Here is a 20,163-nt window from a genome sequence, read left to right on the forward strand (position 1 = left end):
CTACAAAATTTTAATGATTTTGATATTTCAGGAACATATTTAGCTCAGCATTGAACAAAGCTAGTTGTGCCAAACTACATCAGTAACATCCAGAGAGCTGTTAGCATTCAGTAATAATTTCGAAAAGGAACTTGATGTTTCCTGGCTATCATAACAAGGTTAAAACCTGAAACTGTGCTAATTTCTGAAAATCCCCAACAGTAATGAAGTTATGCTGACTGACATCAGCAGAGAAATTGCTGCTGGTGTGTATTCAGACTACTGGAAGCTCTTAAGAGTAATAACTTAAATTTCATTGCAGAGAGTAAGGTGCAGAAGAGGATGAGAAGAGTTATACCTGCAGATCTAATTCAGCTGTTACATCAGTGGGGCAAAGCTTTAGATCCTCCCAAGTCCCCTGTCCCACCAAAGACCTTGTGAGCACTACACTTTAGACCTTGATCTTACAAGGTGCTGTGTCTGGTCACCACAGCTGCAATCCATGCAGGCACTTCATTGTCTCATCATGCATGAATACAACAACTGCATAACTCCAGGCAGTATCAACAGGAACAGCATCTATCATAATTAATATAACATTTTCATAGATTGAGGCACCAGGGGATAAATAGAAAATTCAGCCTTTTTAAAAAGAAATACATTTGTTACACATGCTTTCGTTGCTATGTACTGAATTTTCATTTGAATAATACAATTTAGGAGAAAAAAATAAAACAGATGAAACAGAAAAGAATATTAAGAAGTTAAGAAGGGTTTTATCTGATAGCCAAACCCTTGATTTGCATTAATGTAAAATAGGCTGCTTCCTCAAATCACCAAACTGCTCTAATTACAACTGTTTTTACTTTCCTGGCATTGCTCATCTGAAACATCTCACAGGATCCTGACCTGTTTGAACCCAGAAGCCTGGGAGTTTTGAACTTTCTGTGCTTTCTGACACTGACCCTCAAAAGAATACTGCTTTTGACTTGAGGCCTTGGAAAAGGCTTCCAAATTTGAGTGATGGAGTTAAAGTCATGGGTGTGTACTTAGAATAGAAGTAATATCACATGGTGAAGGGTTTGGAATTTGGGGTTTTAGAATATAGTAATAGGTATGGGACAAGATGGAAGTTCTTGGGTATTATCTCTTCTTTCTTGTTCCTTCTTCTTAGTTTTAAGTAGTAGTTTTTGGATTGGATGGTACTGCAGTGCGAGTCACAGGAGTTTCAGTTATTGGGTCAAATATAAGTAATATAGATGTTAGCTTTTATTTGAATAGCTAGCCTTTAAAAAACCTTGTGACTAGCTAAATCTACTTCAATTTTCTTGCTTTTAGCTAGAAGTGCTAAAGAACTCTCTACATTATAGATAAAATGTAATCAACAACCAAGTCCAAACAAAAAAAAAAAATCCATCTCTTGAGTTTCAATTCTAAGTAAAAGAAAAAAAAAATGTCTAGCGACTGACACTGATGCATCATTCAAGTGTTAGCCATGAACAATATATGATAGCAGGGTTCCACCCAGTCAGCAGCATTATTGCAGCATTGCTGGGTACAGTGACAGCAAACAAGCTCAGATTCTTAGCAGAGTGGCACTGGTGCCTGCAGAGAATGAACAGGCAAGTCGTGCTCATACTCCTGGCCTTGAGGAGGGAACCCATGAAGAGAGAGCAGCCTGATCATCAATACTCATCTCTCCCCTGTGCTACTGCAGAACTCATTGAGGAGCTGGAGGGTGAGGGGAAAGTGAGGGCAGTGGGTCAGAATCCCAAACCTAACAAGGACAATGAGAACAAAACCAAAACTCTGACTCCTAATATTATACATAATGCTACGTAGAACATGAAAAAAGAAACCCCCAAGAACAAAAAAAACCCCCAAACCCCAAAAACAAACAAACAAAAAACCAAGAACCCCAAACCATTCCAAAACAGACAACCACAACAAACCCTTAAACAACTAAGCAAACAAATAAACAAAACAAAAAAACAAAACAGAAACAAACAAAAACCCCAAAAAAACCAACCAAAAAACCCAACAAAAAACAACCAAAAAACCCAAACAAACAAACCCAAACAAAACCAAAGAAAAAACAACAAACAAAAACCCCCCAAATGAAACCAAAACAAAACACATTAAAAAAAAACCCCAAACAACACCCAAACCCCCAAAACCACTTCAAAAATCTGTTTGTGCTAAGGGACATATATTAAACATTGCCCTGATACAATACTGCAGAATAATATTTTCCAAGTTGCTGCAGTATTCTTCAACTTTCAGAAGTGAAAATTGGTCTGTATCATTCAGAATCAGTTTTCCTATCTTAAACTTGGAAGCACATTGGTAAATAAGCTTGGATGTAGGAGATTGATGGTGTAGTGGAACAAATGGAATATTTAACTACATCATATGTTTTTGTAAGTGGAGGTGAAGGGAAAGAAATCCCTTCTCACTGGCCTAGAGGTTCACTGTTTTCCATTAATCTCTGTCTGTTTTTTCTGGCACAGACACAGCCATTACCTTGAAATGCTCAGAACTGTGCATTTTTAATGAGGACACTCCATACTGGCCAAGGAAATCGTGCTCCCACATTTTCTCTGATGTCTCTTTGGGGTATGAAAAGAGAACTGGGATATGAAGGGAGACTACAGCACCATATGGAGTACTGCATGGGGACGGATTTCTCTGTCTGTCACATGCTGCAGTACTGCACAGGACTGTCTGAACAGGGACAGTACACAGCCATGGGGAACTGGGCAGCTCTGCACAGGGAGGTACATGCATGGCTTGAACCAAAAAGCCAGACCAATACATTTCAAATGTTCATTTCTCACCAAGGGGGATTTAAATCCCCCCTTCTCTTTCTGCACTGATACGGCACTAAATTAGAAGCAGTTTCTGTGAAACCATTTAAAACACCTCTGCTGGACCACATAATGGGAAGAAAAAAATATTTTCTATCTTGTGCCATGATCTGCACCAGAATAAAAGTGGAGTGGAAGAACACAGAGCCAGAGCACTACAGAGCCTCCTGTGAATGACTTCTGGAATAATCAGGTTGAATCTAGTTTCCATAATTATTCACCATTTCCTTATTTCTGTGTACTCTTACACCTTTATTAATCCTCTGTCCAGGAACGTGATGTGCTTTGTACTTGAGTTTAATGGACCTGAAGACATTGATTTGTTCAAGCTTTAGCTTTGAGGGATTGCTAGTGTTGTGCAGATCACATCTTTATAGGTCCTACATGGAATCATATAACGAAAGAAAATTAAGCTGCTATAAACCTCACTGTATTATCTGGGGAAGAGGTGCATTATTTTCTAACCTGCAGAAAGCTAAGGCCTGCAATAATTTAACAAAATTCTACAGGAAACATAGAGAATTAATTCTCACTTCAACTCAATGAAACTTCATGACGATATTTCACTTGAACAGTAAAAATTGTGCTCCAAGTTATGACTGTTCCTCTGTACACTTCCTACGTCATTTTCCTTATGTTCTTGCCCAGTGGGTTAAAATCATCCCTCAAGTGACTTACAGTTTATTTTCACTGCTACATCAAGATAAGGTAGTAGTTTTCTAAGACTGGTCAGAGAAGAAATGGGTAAATAAATAGTAATCACATAAGAAATTACTTCAAGAAATGAAATACAAAGCCTTTTTTTTGAACTGCATGTATATTTTTGACTGGACTTAAGATAATCTTCTGTCTTAAACAATGATCTGGTTTCAGACTGAGTATTAACAAAAGTCAGGAAACTGTAGAAAGTTCTCAATTTATCACACAAATGTTTATAAATTTACCTTCTAAAATTGCTGGTGGTATTCCCTCCACCACAACAAATGGCTTCAGAAATAACAGCCTCATTATCTGACACTGTGTCATGTACCCTGAGACCTGTGAGGTGTCACTCCATGGGAGAACAGGAGGTGCATTTTGTGGTCAGAGCTTACTGTCTCCAAATCCATCACTGTCCTTTTAAAATTCTTAAAACTTCTGCCTAGTCTTCAGAAGGGTGCAGTGACTAATGAGCTGACTCAGGTTTAACTTTGCATTGACCAGGACCCTAGGTCCCTTTCTGTGGCACTGCTTTCCATCATCACACTGCTTTCCATCAGTCTGTCTGTACATCCAAGGTTGCCCCATCCCTCGTTCAGATTCCATCACTTTCCCTTGTTGAAAAACCCCTTCTGCTTTGCTTTTCAATTTTCCTTTATGTTCATCTTTCAAGCTCCCTCTTTTTGTAGAAGAGAGAACTTAAATTGGAAGCCTTTGTCTTTTTAAAAAATAAACCTTTAATTTTTATTCAGAATTCTCTTTTATGATGATAATGGAGGATTATACAAGAACTAACATTTTCTCATGTTTATTATTTTTGCTCAAATCTTTTACATTTAATAAAGAGGGACAAAGAAAGACAATATAATTGCATCTTGCAGAAACCTTTTCTTTTAGACTTTGCTGCTTTTTCCGAATTTTAAAATAATTTAAATAGAGTAGGAATTACTTAACAGAAATAAATTTTCCAAAACTTAGAGCTTGGTTACTTTCCTCAACTGTATCGGGAAAAATGGTCTTAGAAACACAGTGCCACATGGACTTCTAATTTTTTTTTTTAAACGCATAAGCTAGTGGAAGCAAGGTCACCACTAATTCCCTCAAATATCCTGGGGTTTTTTCCACTTGATTTCTCCAGTTCAGACTGAACAGTTCTGATTCAGGACAGAAATAACCCCATATCTTACTCAGAAGATTCTGAAAATTAAACCTCCCTGCAAAAACTTACCAGACATGGCAGAGCTGGGGGATGCAAATCAAGGATAATGACAGGAAAGGAGCAATTATTTGCTCTCCTTTTGTGAAGATGATGAAAGAAAGGATTTTCTAAAAAAATACATCACTTTCTTCCAAGACATTGCATTATAAAGTACAAAAGCAGAATAACAACTATTCTCTGACAGTTTACAGTCCAGATTACTAAATTGTTTCTGGCTCCAAGTGCCATGTTTCTGAGTCAGTGCAATTTTAACTGTGTATTTAAATAACAGTTTGTTGGTGCCCAACTCTTAATACAAGTACAGATGCATTTTCATTGCAGATAAAAGTGACTGGTGATCTCATGGCAAGTTTTGAAGCTTTATAGGAAATAATAATTATTTTTGAAGCACACAAAGATAAACTAAAGATTAGATATATATTACAGCTAGCCTCATTCTACATGATACACACAAGGGGGAATAATCTTTGGTAATTGATGGGGAACTTTACATTTCCCATATTTGTTGAACAAAACCCCAAATAGTAGAATGACTCACTAGTCAGCTGCAGCTTTCACCATGTCCTCACAGGACTCAGAAGAGAGAAAGAGAGCAATATGAAACCAGCCTGGTTTTTATCCTATTCTTGAGAAGGTAGCTGCACTAGGTTATCTAGAGGACATAAAACTTGAAGTATATTTGGGAATGGGCCTTGCTTATTGTATGAGCTGAAGTTACAAAAGTCCATGCCCAGACCAGCTTTGGTTAAAGCCACCTTCTGCAACCTGTGTAAAACCTGAGGTCATAAGCTCCCTTTCCCTGAGCAGCTATGGAAGGCTTGGAGTCAGACACCAAACCAGGAGCTTTCTGAGCAGGGAGTCAGCCAGGGCTTAGAAATATGGAGCCAACAATGTGCAGAGGCTCAGAACTGCTCAGCATTTTAGTGAAAGTCAAAGCAGGACATCTCTAAGGGAACAAGAGAATTTTTTTATAGATTCTGCTACTATGAGGATATTGCATATAAAAGCGACTTCTACTTTTATGTTAGAAAGGAAATCTTGCCAATTTTGAGTGCCCCCATAGCATAGAATTCCCAGTTATTTAAAGGTAATTAAACAACAGTCTGTTCTCTGGATTCTAAGAGCTCTTCAAGACGGAGTACAATGCAATGTGCATTTCCCAATTCAGTGAAGTTTTCTGTGAAATGAATGACTCAAAACAGGGCAGAGCTTTACTCCAAGATTTCTGACACACCTGCAATCAGGAAGGGCTCCAGAGATTCTTCCCCAGAAAAAAAAAAAAAAATTGCAAGAAGGGGTATAATGGTTTTGATTTAAACTTTTTCAAAAAACCAACACATTTTTGGGTTTCTCGGTATTAGCAAATGCCAAATGAAATAACTGGTCAAGCATCTATTCAAGTCAGTATCAATATGAGTTGAAGAAATCATTGCAGTACCAAATTGAAAAAGAAAGCTCAATAACCAGGCAAAATCAAAAACGGGAATCAGAAATTACAGATGAGTTAAACTGAGTGCTGGTGTGCATTTTGTCACTAGCTAAAGGCCACTAAAACACAGGTGGAGACTGCACTTTCAGCAGCCTAGAGTGGATTTGATCCTTTCCTACATATAAAATGATCCACTATTTTTGTGAGCAGTGTGAAAATATCTTAGCAATGTATAACAGGTATTACTGATTAGTTTCGACGTACACATTGATAAAATAATAGCAAATATAATTTATTGTGAAATTTTGTACTAAAAAATCTGGTCTCTTAGTGTTGTCTAGACCCTGTAATATATGTCGATACAAATTTTGAAAATTCAAAGACAAGAATTTAAAAGCTAAAATTACATCACTGTTCTGCATATAAATCCAGATCCCTGCTTTCATCTGAAATATAGAGGTCTGGAGCCTCTGCATTATTCTAATTATTTTTTTCTAACCAAAATACATTTCTGCAATCTCCACAGTAAGAAAGTTTCTCTATTCAGACTCAGTGAAATAAATTTGACAGAATTATTTGAATAATCCATAATAGATTGATAGCTAGTCAAGAGGTTGATGTGTTAATAACAGTAATACATTAGAAAAAGAAAAATGCATTAGGTAGAATCAAAACCTGGAGATAAAGGAGAAATAAAAAGTTTTGACAAACTGTCATGGGTCAAAACCAGGACAGCACTATCCTCAGGATATAGAAAAATAAAAAGAAAAGGATTTGTAGAAAAGGAGTTTCCTCATAACAGTTTTTCAGCCAGTAAATTAAAAATTAATCTCACTCCTATTGATGAAACCAAAGTTTTATTCACTCTTCAGGTCTTAAGTACCTCTTCAGGTGTTACAGCACCTCTGTAATCTTCATTCTCTAATGTTTTTTCTTCTCAAAGGGATTTATTCTAGCCAGGATACTTTTGAATCTAAAACATGGTGCCATAAGAGACACTTGTCCATTGAGCTGAGCTTATCATGCACAGAAGGCTGAAATTCTTTCTTTTTTTCTTGTAAGACACAGAAAATATGCAATTATGCAAATATAGATTTAGTAATTTAACTGGTCATTCAATTCAGAATATTGATTATTTTTACATAACTCCTTTTTGTTTGTTTTTTTTTTTTTAATACTGTTCTGAGTTTTTAGGGACAGCTGTTGGTGTTCCATGTTCACTATTCAGTTCTTCTTTCTTCAGTTAAAAATCACCAGGTAAAAATTATCCACTGTCTCTGACAGTTTATCTTTTCTAGACTAAGAGAAATCACAGATATTTAGAGTATCTCAGTTTACATTAAGAAAATAATGAAATTTTGACCTATTTGACTGCAGAGGGAGGCTAAATTTATCTAGAGGATATATTTAAAACTCTTTTATAATCAAAAGTCAATTTGGAAAGATCATGCAAGAAATAAAAAATGCTTTAGAAATCACAGGAATGCTTACATCCAAAGCTGCAAGTTTTGTTCATCATATTTGTAAATCTTATATTTCTAGAATACTTTGGTTATTTAAGGAGAAAGGTCAGTAGTATATCTAAGACCTTCAGGCTTGAAAAGCCTGCTGTCATAGGGAGATACAGCCTCTGCACAAACTTCAAGCTGCTTTAGGCTACTCAAGAACTATGACTTGTACTTGTGAAGTAAGTTATTTGTGGCCTCTTCTATTGCATGCTATTCTCTTTCTGCTGAGGAAAGGTATTTAATCAGATTCATGCTACTACCCTTCGAGTTTGCTGCTAGTAATCAGTAAAAATTAGGGCTATCATCAAAATTCATTTGAAACTGCCACTATCCTTTATCCTTTCAGGATCCCCATGAATTAGGGAACCCATTTTGCAACACTAGAGAGCCTCCCCAAAGTTTAAATAAACACATATTGATTCCTGGGAACAATCAGCACAAATATTGCTACTAAACTCTCATCTGGAATTATGCATGTACTATATCACATATAAATAATTCCAGACAGATGTGATGAGAAACCCAAGACGCTTGACATTAGTCTTTAAATCACATGCCAGCTAACATCAGTTAAGGAAGATATGTGATACACTTTTGTAGGAAAATGGCTTTAGAAAGATTGGGTTTGCAATTTCAGAATGTTTTCTTATCCTTTTTTTTCACTGCTAAAACTTTTAGTGACCTAAGTGAGACTGTATCAACTTTCCAGATCGCAGGGCATCAGATTATTATCAGAAATAATTTATATTGGAATTATTTTATGAATAAAAAAAATACTGATTTTGGATGATTTGGTTTTTAAAATGGAAGAAAAGTACGGTATTTAAAAGAGGAGAAAGGAGGGAATAAAGGACAGAATGTTCAGCCTTAGAGTCTTGCAGATGTGATTTGGGTGCAAAGACTTCTGAGAAACAGAATTGCTGTAACTGTACAGCCAATGAAAGCATTGTAATGTCTTCATACAACCTTTATGGAACATTCAAGTTGCAGTATCAGAAGGGGTACACAATTACTGTCTTCATTTTGTTACAACTCACTTCATACTACAGTTATTCCACATCAGACACATTCCTTCCCCCTTCTTCTTGAGTTGTATTTATTTTCTTTGCATACATGTTATTTTAAGGTGGTTACTTAATCACTGAACACCTGGAAGCTGATGTCCCCAATATGTAGAACTGAGAAATTTCTGAGGAAAAAAGAAATTATTTACATTGTCTCTCTCATGACTAACAGACAGTACAGTATTTTCCATTGGTGTTATTATTTGTAGATATAGTTTGGACATCTGTTTACCCTAGACCTTAATTAAAATTGAGGTTCACTTTGATAAAAAAATTTAAAAATTGTTTTTTCCCCTAGTTTTATTTTTATCCACTTCCTCCTGTAAGCAATGCAGTCCCTGCAGCCTGAAGATGCTCAGGGCACAGGCAAAGCTCTGTACAAACTGATGGGGAAGAAGCACAAGTGCAGATTCCAATCTTTACTACCCTGCTCTGAAACAGACAAAAGGTCTCATAAAATATCAGGAAAAGTCAATACAAGGATGTATAAGCCAAACTCTTTTGATGGCGTCCTCAGAAAAACAGGTCATTGTCCCGTGTGCATTTTCAGTGGGTAATTAGCAATAGTGAATGCAGCAGTGAAGAAGGAAGCAAAGTCCACAGGCAACAGTTTAACCATCACTCCACCCCATGCAGGACAACTTAGGCAATGTTGGTGCCCTGTTTTTTCGTCAGCTGTTCTTTTTCTCTTCTTTTTAGGCTGTCAGTTTTTGGAAGCAATGACATCTTTTTCATCTTCTGGGGCAAGCAACATAATGGGGCCCTCATCTCACATAATTACCTGATTTTACTTGAGACGCCAGTCATTTCATTTTAAGTACACTTTGGAGGTCTGCTCCATGAGATACACAACAAGAACATTTCTTAAGAGCTCTGCCCTGCTCTATTCTGAATCATCAAAGTCTAAGCAATAGCTAACACTGGAACAATGAAGCAGTCATTGAAGTTAGGTACTGTTATTTCCAGTGATGCAGACACTTCTTGGCAGTATGGTATGCTAAGCACAGGTTATTTTATCCTAAAATAGCTCTATATGACGTCAAACTGGCAGCTCTTTCACTGACAGTACCTCTTGTAAGATACTTTTGACATGAACAAACTTGTAAGAACATGCATTATACCATTGGCAAGTCTGTTTCACACATTTCCCTCTGAATTTTCTTGGCTATATATTTTTAGAAGAAAAGTATTTTTCAAAAAACTTTTTAAAGGCTTCATATTTGTCCAAATATGGATTACTCAGGTATATCTCACTAATATATAAAGTATCCAGAGCAGCAGAACTATGCACAGGGAGCTTCTGAGTTTGGGCTACCCTCAACCAATACAGAGTAACTCTTTGGCTTGGAAATTAGAAACCTCATATCAAAACCTAAGTATGTAATGTGGATTTAATTCAGTATTTACTAATTATTGTGACCAAAATAAAAGGTTTTAGAAGAAATACAAACTATGATAACACCTATCATTGGGAGAGGAAAGTTTTACACACTCACAGAAGTTCTTTATTTCTGATTGGTACCCATGAAGTAAGTTATGAATGACTAAGGTTTGCAAATATATTGCACTTCTCTGACAAAGGGAAAGACCTTGTTTGTTTTGCAATGTTTTGCAGATGAAGATTTCTTCAGGTCTGAAAGTGTGAATTCCCCTGCAGCTTCACATATAAACATATTTTATTGACTTTAGTATCACCAAAATATAAGCTAATGGTTCTACTTTTACTGTATACGATAAATAAAACCAACACCCAGAAAAAAAGTGTATCACTGCATGTACTACTTTTTCTGGGAAGAGGACTAGACAACAAGCATAAGCATGCTGCAAGATACAACATTTCAACAGTACACAGACAATATTACAGCAAGTGGGTTAAATTTATATATAGACCAGACTATACTAAAATACAATAGAACTAAAACATATTTGAAAATGAGGCTCTTATTTATATTGACTCAAAATTACCTAAATCTAGATATTCACAGAAGATGGAAAAAAAAAGTCACAGCAGAAGTGACTTAAGTTACTTATTAAGAGTTCATAGGTGTCATATTTGCAGTGCAGGGTTAATTATATTCATTTAACACAGAGCACCCGTAGCATCAACAGGCAAGCTGAGAAAAAGGAGGGTTTGTTATCAGGATTTGGTATGTGGGAAACTGCTGCTCATAATGATTCCATTTCTTGCCCCTGGTCACTCACACACAGCATATGGCTCAGTTACAAACCGAATTTTTTTCCTATGCTGCTGATAAATGCCTTAAATAAAACATCCTTCCTCCAATCCCTGTGCTAATGGTAATAGTGTAGTATCCGGTGTTGTAAGGCTGGTCCACATGCCCAGTCCTCTGTATTCTTACTTCATTCCTTTTTTTCTAAACTCAAAGACTAGAAAGGAAGCTCCCTCATCCCCATAATCTTTTTAAAGCTATTTTTCCCCATTTTCACTGTGAAGAAAGCATTCATGGGCTGCATCCTCCTAGGGTGCAGCAGGATAGACCAATTCATCCGAGCTACTGTCAATGTGAGGTTATATCCCAGAGGATATCAATGAGCTTCTCTTCCAATTAATGGATGACTTTTTACTTTCATGAATCAGCTTGTCCTTGACTTTTTACAGTGCTGTTTATTCACAATGTTTTGCACTATCATTTCACATTCCCTGTCTGGAAAGGAAGCATACAGAGATTCTATTTTCAACCACAGCTACCCTATTTTGCCAGCTCTTCAAGAAATGGAATTTGCAATTGCTGGGAAGGACAGATGAAAGGAGACAGGTCAGACCATGACTGTCACTACCAAAACTGCTTTCCTGTGATGTACTTTCCTCAAAGCTTTATCCCTGTGATGACACAAAGTTAGAGCTACCTTTTCTCACATTACTGAAGACTGGAAAGCTGCTTGCCCACATGGCAACTGCAGCTTGCTGAGAGCACTACCAAGCACAAGATGCAGCATGATTAAGGTGTTGTCTACCTATAGCACTCAGAGCCCTACATGTGTTTGGTGGCCCTTCTCTGGATCCCTAGATTTGGATGAATAGTGTCAGACAGTGATGACAGCTACCACGTTTCACCACACCTACTTTTCTTTATTGCAGGACAACCACAATAGTGCTTCTAAATATCTTCGTAAGTTTAGGACATGAAATGTGATAAAATTCAACACAAAGAAAAAGGGGAAGAAAATGCATGACACAAACTTCAGCTAGGTCTTCTGAAACTAGATAATAAGGAACTTCTCTTTCCCCCAAAACTGCCTTGTTAACAGCTGCATCTTGACTGCTGCAAGTACTACTGCACATTCTGCCCAGGGATATACCCATATCATTCCTGTTGGCAATGCAGGGAAAAGCAATTTCATGTGGCACTGAGAACTGCTACACTTATGGAAGGCAGCATTTGACTCTCTGGGTTACATGGTCTTTTCTAATTTAGTACAAAGGGGCACTGCATTTGCAAAAATAGAGAAATGTAAGGATCACAAACCCAACCAATTCATCCCATTCCCAGGGGCTACAATTTCTGAGGGCAGAATTGACCCATTATCCTCATGTCATGTGATTCTGGCCCATCTACTTTTTGGTGTACACTGGGATGTATACTTGTATAATTGACAATTCAAAGACTTATCTAGAATCATAGAGTCATCAAATGTTAAGGGATTGGAAGGGTCCTTATAGATCATCTTGTCCCAACACTCCACACCATGGGCTGGGACCTCCCACTGGAGCTGGTTTTTTAAGGCCTTTTCCAGCCTGGTTTTAGACACTACCAGGGTTGAGTCCAAGGCCCAACCCCATCTAGTTTCTAGAAAATACTAGTTCAGTTGTCTAACTTGAGTTGGCTTATCCTGATTTAAAAGAGGTATGGATTAATTCTCTGCTTCCTGGCTTCACAGAGCACACTCACTCATTCAATGCAAGTGAAAGGTATTTCAGTCTGACCTAGAAGGCTGAGAAACCCATGGTCATGCCCACTGCACTGCTGGGGCCAGTGCTGCCAGTGTGAACAGAAAGCAAAGGACAGAAAAACTCAAGGTCAAAGACTCTCTATAATCCTTCTCATGGTTTTACTGGCAATTCTGTCTCTGTAACAGCAGAGATTGCAGACATATTTTTAAAAAGAAAATGTTGCCATGTGTTTTTCAGGTTTTTTTTTCTCTTTGTGTTACAACCTTGTCATTGGAAATTGAGTCTATGCTGCCTGAAGTTGGGTTTCCATATCTATTTTTCTGCACAAGAATTTGACAAAACTAAGTCCTGCTTTTGCTTTGGCATCTGTTGCAAGATCTGCAATAAGTTCATGGTTAGGTGCACTCATTAAGTGAACTTGTGGGCAGTGGTACAGTCAGTTAAACATTACCACTGTATGCTAAGGACAGAGTTAGGACAAACAACCAGTACTCTTAGACTATGTACAGAGTTTAAAAACAAAATACTGCCCAGAGCAGAAGATTTTGAATACCAGTGCCCTTGAAAGGTAAGTTTGTGATTCAAAAATTAAGTTATATGAAAATAAGAAAACCATTGAGAACATTTTCCCTCCTAGGCATGATTGTGGGGGACAGAGTAAAGTTACATTGAAAGATTCAACATTATGATTTAGGGGAAATTTGGCTTGCAAACTATAAGATGGTGTCCTTTTTATTTGACTGGTTATGAAAAATCCTTTAGCTAACCACAAATCATCCTGTCTGCCATTCATAATTTCTTCTCTTTTTTAAATACCTACTTTAAAGAAGGATTACTTTCATAGAATTTTTCAAGAACATTTTGAAGAAAATATACCAATTAGACACTAAGGAGTTGTTCGTTTTTTCTGTTGTGTTTTTTTCCTACCACTACTACTGAAAAGAGTCCTCCGCTCTCCAAGAATATTTGCCAGCTTACCTAGCAAATCAACACCTGCCATCTGTAATACTATATTATATTTCAAAATGTAGTTTTTACTTAGTCAAATACACTCACTACATAATAATGACCTAAGAATTTAGCCAGCTAAAGTGACACAGAAGATGGAGAAGCCGTAGCAGAAGGAAAAGATGGCATTGTTTATAGATTTCAAATTGCAATCTTTGTGGATGCAGTGTTACATTTTGAATGACGAATTTGCTTCTGTAAGTACTGTATTTTACTTGACACATGAGAACACTTTATTATTGCCTTGAATGAAAACAGAACCACCTCAAAAACACTTATTATGCTCATATTTCTGACAGATAGTGTCTGTCATACACGACACGTGTGCAGCAGTTGCAATATTGTTTTATTTTCCTTCTTCTTTAACCTGGACCTGTCGCACTAATGAGCACAGACTGGGGTTAAAGAAGAATACACTTAGGCAAATGATGCTCCCAGACATCCTTGGAAATGGGATTTAGTCTCAAAACCTTTTTGTACTTGCATTTCCACTTCAGCTGGAATGTTTCAGCATTTTCAGACAAACCTAATTTATCACAAATCTCACATAAATATAACGTTTTTTGCTTCCTGCATACAGGTAATAATTTTTAAATGCTTTTCTCCACCTTCCTTTCTGATCAGTTGCAAATGGAACATTAGAAATTTATATTTATTTTTTTAGGAGGAGCTTTTCAAGCTCCATTCTTTAATATTGGGGAAAAAAAACCATACAGTAGCATTCACAACAACTCAACTTTCAAAGAGCATCCACTCATTACCATATAAATAGCACAGCCACTTACTCAGCATATGTATGCTTCCTCTGCCTGGCATTCCAGTGTCAAGCCTGTAAGTTCAAAAGTGCACCCCTTTTTTGCCAAAACCAGAAGACCCATTTTATGTCTGCTAAGCAATTATTTTATGAGGGAAGAATAATGGAACTTCAGTCCATTTTAAATGATATATTGTCTGTCAGCCAAGCAGATCTGTTCTGAAAGGCATGGCCCTGACAGTTGGACAAGGCTTGCCTGACTCTGCTTAATTTCACGTCTACTGTCGAAATAGCTGAATATTGTCAATACAATAAAAATTATTTTAGAGGTCTCAGAATATTTTGAATATTGACTTATATGGCAACATATACATATGAAAGACAGTATAAACTTTCAATGTCATGCCTGTTGCATTCAAACAAATTATAGTTTATACACTTCTGTTTCCCCATTGCTTTCTAAATCCAATGGGATTATTACATAATGGATATGTGAAACATGAGGCAGATCAATCTCTCTGTGCTATACATCTACTGAACCAGCCCAGAAAACTTTTTTCTCTTTAAATTTCTGCCTTCTGAAACTACAGAAGAAATAAGATTATTATTATTCTAGAGACAGACTTTATAAAATTACAACTTTGAAAACACCATGAAAACATCAGCATTGCACCGCTGAATTTCTCAGCGGTAATGCGGAAGACTGGAACCAAGCCACAAATCTATTTACAGAAAGGCTGTTTCATTCACAGACCACCACTTCATGCAGTGTAAAGGCCTCAGCAGCACTCACCCAGACAGTCTATTGCCACTAAACAGCCAGGTTTGTCCATCTCCACCCTACTTACATGGCACTGTGCGGAGGTAGAGATTGTCTCTTATGATCTGCTGGAGCTCATGGTCCACCGAACCCTTCTGGAACCGCAGATTGAGGTAGTGACGAAGGTCCTTATCAACAATGCCTCCTGTCAGGGAAAAGACAAATGAAGGTACAATTTAAAATTATATTGCTTTGATGGAAGCTATGAATCACTTGTGTAGTCTACGTGGCTCATTTTCCTTCACGTTTCTGTCATGATGGAGAGCAAAAGCACACAGAGCTTTCTGGTTAAAGCATGTGGTTGGTACAGTATTTGTTACTATTGATAATTGAAAGGTTAAAAATAGTTAATGACAAATAAATGACTACATCTAAACAGTTCAGAAAAGAGATACAGGTTTATAGACAGAGCTGTCAATTTTCTTTTTGCACAAAACTTGAACATATCGTTATTATACAAGTACCTACGCATCTATCTAAATAATAAAGTATTAGGTATTATGTTTCCAATGACATTGCACCAATTTTCCATTTCTTATTAAACCAAAAATCTTGGTTCAAAATCTCTCTGCAGTGTTCAGTGTTTTCAGTCCATGTGTAACCAGAATAAAATGTGGCTGTACTTAGCAATCATAAATGTTACATGTTTTATTTATTTCTGACAGAACTCACAACTGAAAGAGACACTATCAAAAACAAGGATTCATATTTTATTTCCACCACAAAAATGTCATTATAACATTTCAGCAAAGCAGTGCAAATGTGAAAAAAAAAAGAGTAAAATACCTTGTATTAGCCACTTTTACTGTAACTTTAGAACAAAACAATATAAACTACTCTTTAACCACTGACTGGTGTACCATGTTCTACTATGAAAGGCATATCTATAAATCTAATCCAACATGATTAATAATCATTTCCCAATATAGTTCCTCTCCATTTCTTTTAACTCTAAATAGGGATCAGATTTATAATTATGGAGAAGTCTATAAATAACTCAATTTCTTCTCTCTCTGAAATTCTGACATAGGAAAAATATAGAAAATCATTGCTACATTGAGTTCTGACATGTATTCCAAAGATGCAAAATTTCATGTAGATAGATCCCTAACTTGTTGCTTCACAAAAGTAACCTTAAAACATTTTTTCAAGTGCCATTTGCTATTGAATCCTCTGCCACAAGTCTTATTCACTTAGATTATATAATGATTTTCCTGTAAATAGGAACACATAATATCCCTACCCAATTTTGTTGAAAGTCACTTTGGAGCATAAATGGTTATAAATTAAAATATATTTCTTCTTACAGCTATTCCTATTTATCTGCCTATTAAAAGTCCATAATGTTATTACTGCTGCTCATTCTCAGTAACTTCAAAACTTTTAGTTCCAGGTTTATAAAAACCTTATAAATAATTTCTCTCTTCTTTTGCTAATGGCAAAAATCCCAGCAAACTTTCATAATCAAAAGAAGGGGGGGAAAGGCATGCCAGCTCATAAGACACAGAATACCTGTATGCCTGGTTCCCTGAGGCTGAGAACTTCCATATGGATCTCTGTTCTTCCAGGATGCCCAAGCTCTAATCTAACACTTTGTGCCACTAACTCTGTTTTTTGCAATAGGTTCAGTTTGCAGACAAGATCATCCTTACTTCTAATTTCTCGTGAGATTTCTGAGGAAGCTGTAGAGAAATTCTGTGAGTCTGCTGTCCATGATCAGCTGCAGAGAATAAAGGTCCTGCAGCTCTTGCTCTTCTCACTCATATACAGAACATGCCCAATGATGCAGATGCTTTTTGGCAGCCTGAGAAAATGCCAGCTCAAGAACAACAGCTGTAGCCTGCCCACTGACACAAACTCAAATCATTCCACTTATAACATTAGTAAGTTTAGGAACCTACACAGGTTTCTGATGCTCAAACTACATTTTTTATTTACAGGCTCTTGTTTCAAACACAGCCATTTAGTTAATTTAGTTCAACATGTGTAATGAATGCATTAAAACCTCCTAAGCATCTCATAAAAAGAGTCACCTGATACTGTTTGCAAATTGCATATTCCAAACTAGATATAAAAACGTGTACTTACAGGAAGAGATGCCTACAGCCTTGCATTTGTTATATGCAATTCAAAAGCAAGTTTCTAACAGAAATAAACAGAAATAAAATCATAGTGCAGAGGAAATAAAACTTAGCAGCTTCCAAGCACAATGGAAACCATTTAATTTTTTCTTAATATCTGAGTATATGCAGTCAGATTAACTGCAGTCAATACGTGTACAATTGCAAATTTTCTTCAAAAGTCATTCTGTTTTCTGACATAATTAATGTTTTTTAATTCTTTGGGCATAAGCTACCTTTGCTTTTTTTTTTTTTTTAATATGGTATAATAATTTTTCCTCCTGGAAATTGTAAAAAGTAAAAGTTCTAAAGCCCTGTAAAATAGATGCAGTACATTTTTAGTTCATCCTTTCAATTGTCATTCTTCTGCTTTTCTCCCCTAAAAAGTTCTGTAGTTTTACCTGATGCTTTTTAAAAGCATATTGACTCCAGACATGCTTTTGTGGTATTTATAGTACCTGAGCTTTGGAGCAGCCTGATCCTTTTGAAATACAATCAGAACAACATCTTGTGTGTGCAGTTATGGGTCCATAAGACTTTTTGCACAACTATAGTGAATTGTAAACATGTAAACCAGCCTTGATTCAGCAGCAGTGAATTAAATTTTGTGTTACAGACTATAAAAATGAAGAATAATGTGAGTAATAATAATAGGTCTATGTCCTGAAAATAAGACACAGAAAATAAAATCATTTGGTTTGCTTTGGAGGGGAAGAAGGACAGTGCAATTGACAGTAAGTTCACAGAAAAAGAAACAAGGAAAAAGCATTTTTACAGTCAGTAACTACTACTTAATGGTCCTATCCAGCCCAGTTAGACAAGTGACTGACTTGATTTCTGTAGAATTCAACTTCCATTTATTTTCTCTTTTTGTAGTACACTGAAAATTACTGAGATGTTGAAAAATTCCTGACATGAACCTACCCCCCTTCTTTTCTCTCATTCCCAGGCTGCCCACAGTGGAGGAGCTCGGGATGGTGCCCAGGGACCACTGGTGCCCATCCCAACATTCCACAATGGACTCTCAGGCTGGGGCTCAGAGGGAAGGAGCTCCCCAGGCCACATCCAGCTCGCTGCATGTGACAGCAGCAGTGTCAGAGGTATTCTACAGCTCAGGCTTTAGGAAGCCAACCCACAGACCATCACTTAAAGGGTTCTCTGGCCCCTGCCACAGGAGGAGGCTGACAGCTGCACGATGGAGCATCCACTGGCTTGCAGCCATGCAATGCTTTTATGTTCCATTTTTTTTTTTTCTTTTTGCTGGCTTGAGGCCTGTGCTCTGTTTCAGTTTCATTTCACTCCAATAAATCCCTTTGCTTTTCAAGCTGAGAAACTTAGGATGTAAATTAAATACTTCCAGTAATGACCTCTTGCATAATGTATGTGTGGTTTTAGGTACAGCTACCAATCACAATGGCAAACTCATAACCATGAGTTGATTCCAGACAGTGTAAAATCAGACACACTTGGCTCAGCTAAAAAACTGCTCTGTTTGCATGTTATACTTAGGAATTTAATGAGCAAAATATAACTTTTCAGTGCTCTGATGCATTTCTCTCATGCTTGCTTGTCTTTATAAAATCTAGTAGGAAAGTCCAATCAGAAAAGAAATACAATAAAGAACACACAGATGAAAGGGTAGTGAATAGTTTTCTAGCTCATTAGAAAATTCAAACCTGAAGATAACTGCTGTTTCCAAGAAACTGGCAGGGATAAAGGTTTATAATTTTCTCTAATTCTAAATATTGTAACAGTTTTTTTGTAACTTCTTGTGTGATAACTGACTGATGCTCCAGGTAGAGTCTACACTTGCATTATATTTTCCATGAAGAACATATAAACACAAACATCCCTCTTGTTCCTGCAATGGTAGCTCTAAATAATTTGTTTTACCCTTAACACATTTTTATTGGTGTAAATTTTCAAACACTTCTGAGTATTCACCCATTACTATTTGCTCATCTTATATCATAATCCTTCATTGAATTGACTTCCCAAAATGTGGTGTGGTAAATTATTTGGATTTTTTTAAACAGTAAAATCAATTGCATCTTATCTGAGAATAATTTGCCTAAGATATTTTATTTGCTGGGATTAACATTTAAAAGATTTAAGTTTCCCTGGCTTCTATAAATACTCCTCGTTAGAAATATCTATGTGCAAGAAAGACTTTTAGATCTATATTTGCATCTGTACATGATCTGTGTCTGTGAAAACTAAAGGAAATATCTTAGTATCGTTATTCTGTGAAAGCAGACAAGCTCAAACTTTCAGTATAAACTACCCCCTCTCTTCTACTGCCCTACTTTAATCATATTGGCTCTCCCTTTGTTTTTAACAAGCTACTGCTTCTGACTGTAAACATAAGCCATATATCTGGAAAAAACAAATGCCTTGAATGACCTGGCTTTCATCAGCTTCAGCAGGACTATTCTACTGGAGAGTCTCATCCAAATTATTTATCCAGGTGGTACCTGGAGCTTTATATCCTATACCATGGGGTGGGTCCATGGCCACCTGACAACAGCTCAAGTTTCTTCTGTACCTCTTCAGTAGAATACATGCAATTTGGTGCCTGCTAGATTAATTTATCCTTCACTAGTCACAGGTAATCTAATTGACCTTTTCATAGGTAGCCTAAATGATGACCTAAATTCTTTAAATCAGCTATATCAGGAATATCTGATTTATTAGTTCTTTTCTCTGCCAATGAGATAAAAAGATACTTTACCTAGGAAGGTAAGTGCAAGAATATTTTTCTTGTGACTCTTTGGGATATATCA

The 20,163-nt window shown here is 36.7% G+C and overlaps 1 protein-coding gene across 11 annotated transcripts in view; it reads right to left on the minus strand.

The window, feature by feature from the left end:
* The window catches only part of MAGI2 (membrane associated guanylate kinase, WW and PDZ domain containing 2), a 703,759-nt gene that overhangs the window by 478,851 nt on the left and 204,745 nt on the right, over window positions 1-20,163 (minus strand). For all 11 annotated transcript variants that reach the window (XM_088165869.1, XM_088165868.1, XM_088165870.1 and 8 more), the window contains exon 2: window positions 15,289-15,405. In XM_088165869.1, coding sequence (XP_088021995.1) covers window positions 15,289-15,405 — 117 coding nt within the window. The remainder of the gene's footprint in view (window positions 1-15,288; window positions 15,406-20,163) is intronic.

Source organism: Sturnus vulgaris, chromosome 5, assembly GCF_052056855.1.
Source record: "Sturnus vulgaris isolate bStuVul1 chromosome 5, bStuVul1.hap1, whole genome shotgun sequence".
Classification (NCBI taxonomy): Eukaryota; Metazoa; Chordata; class Aves; order Passeriformes; family Sturnidae; genus Sturnus; species Sturnus vulgaris.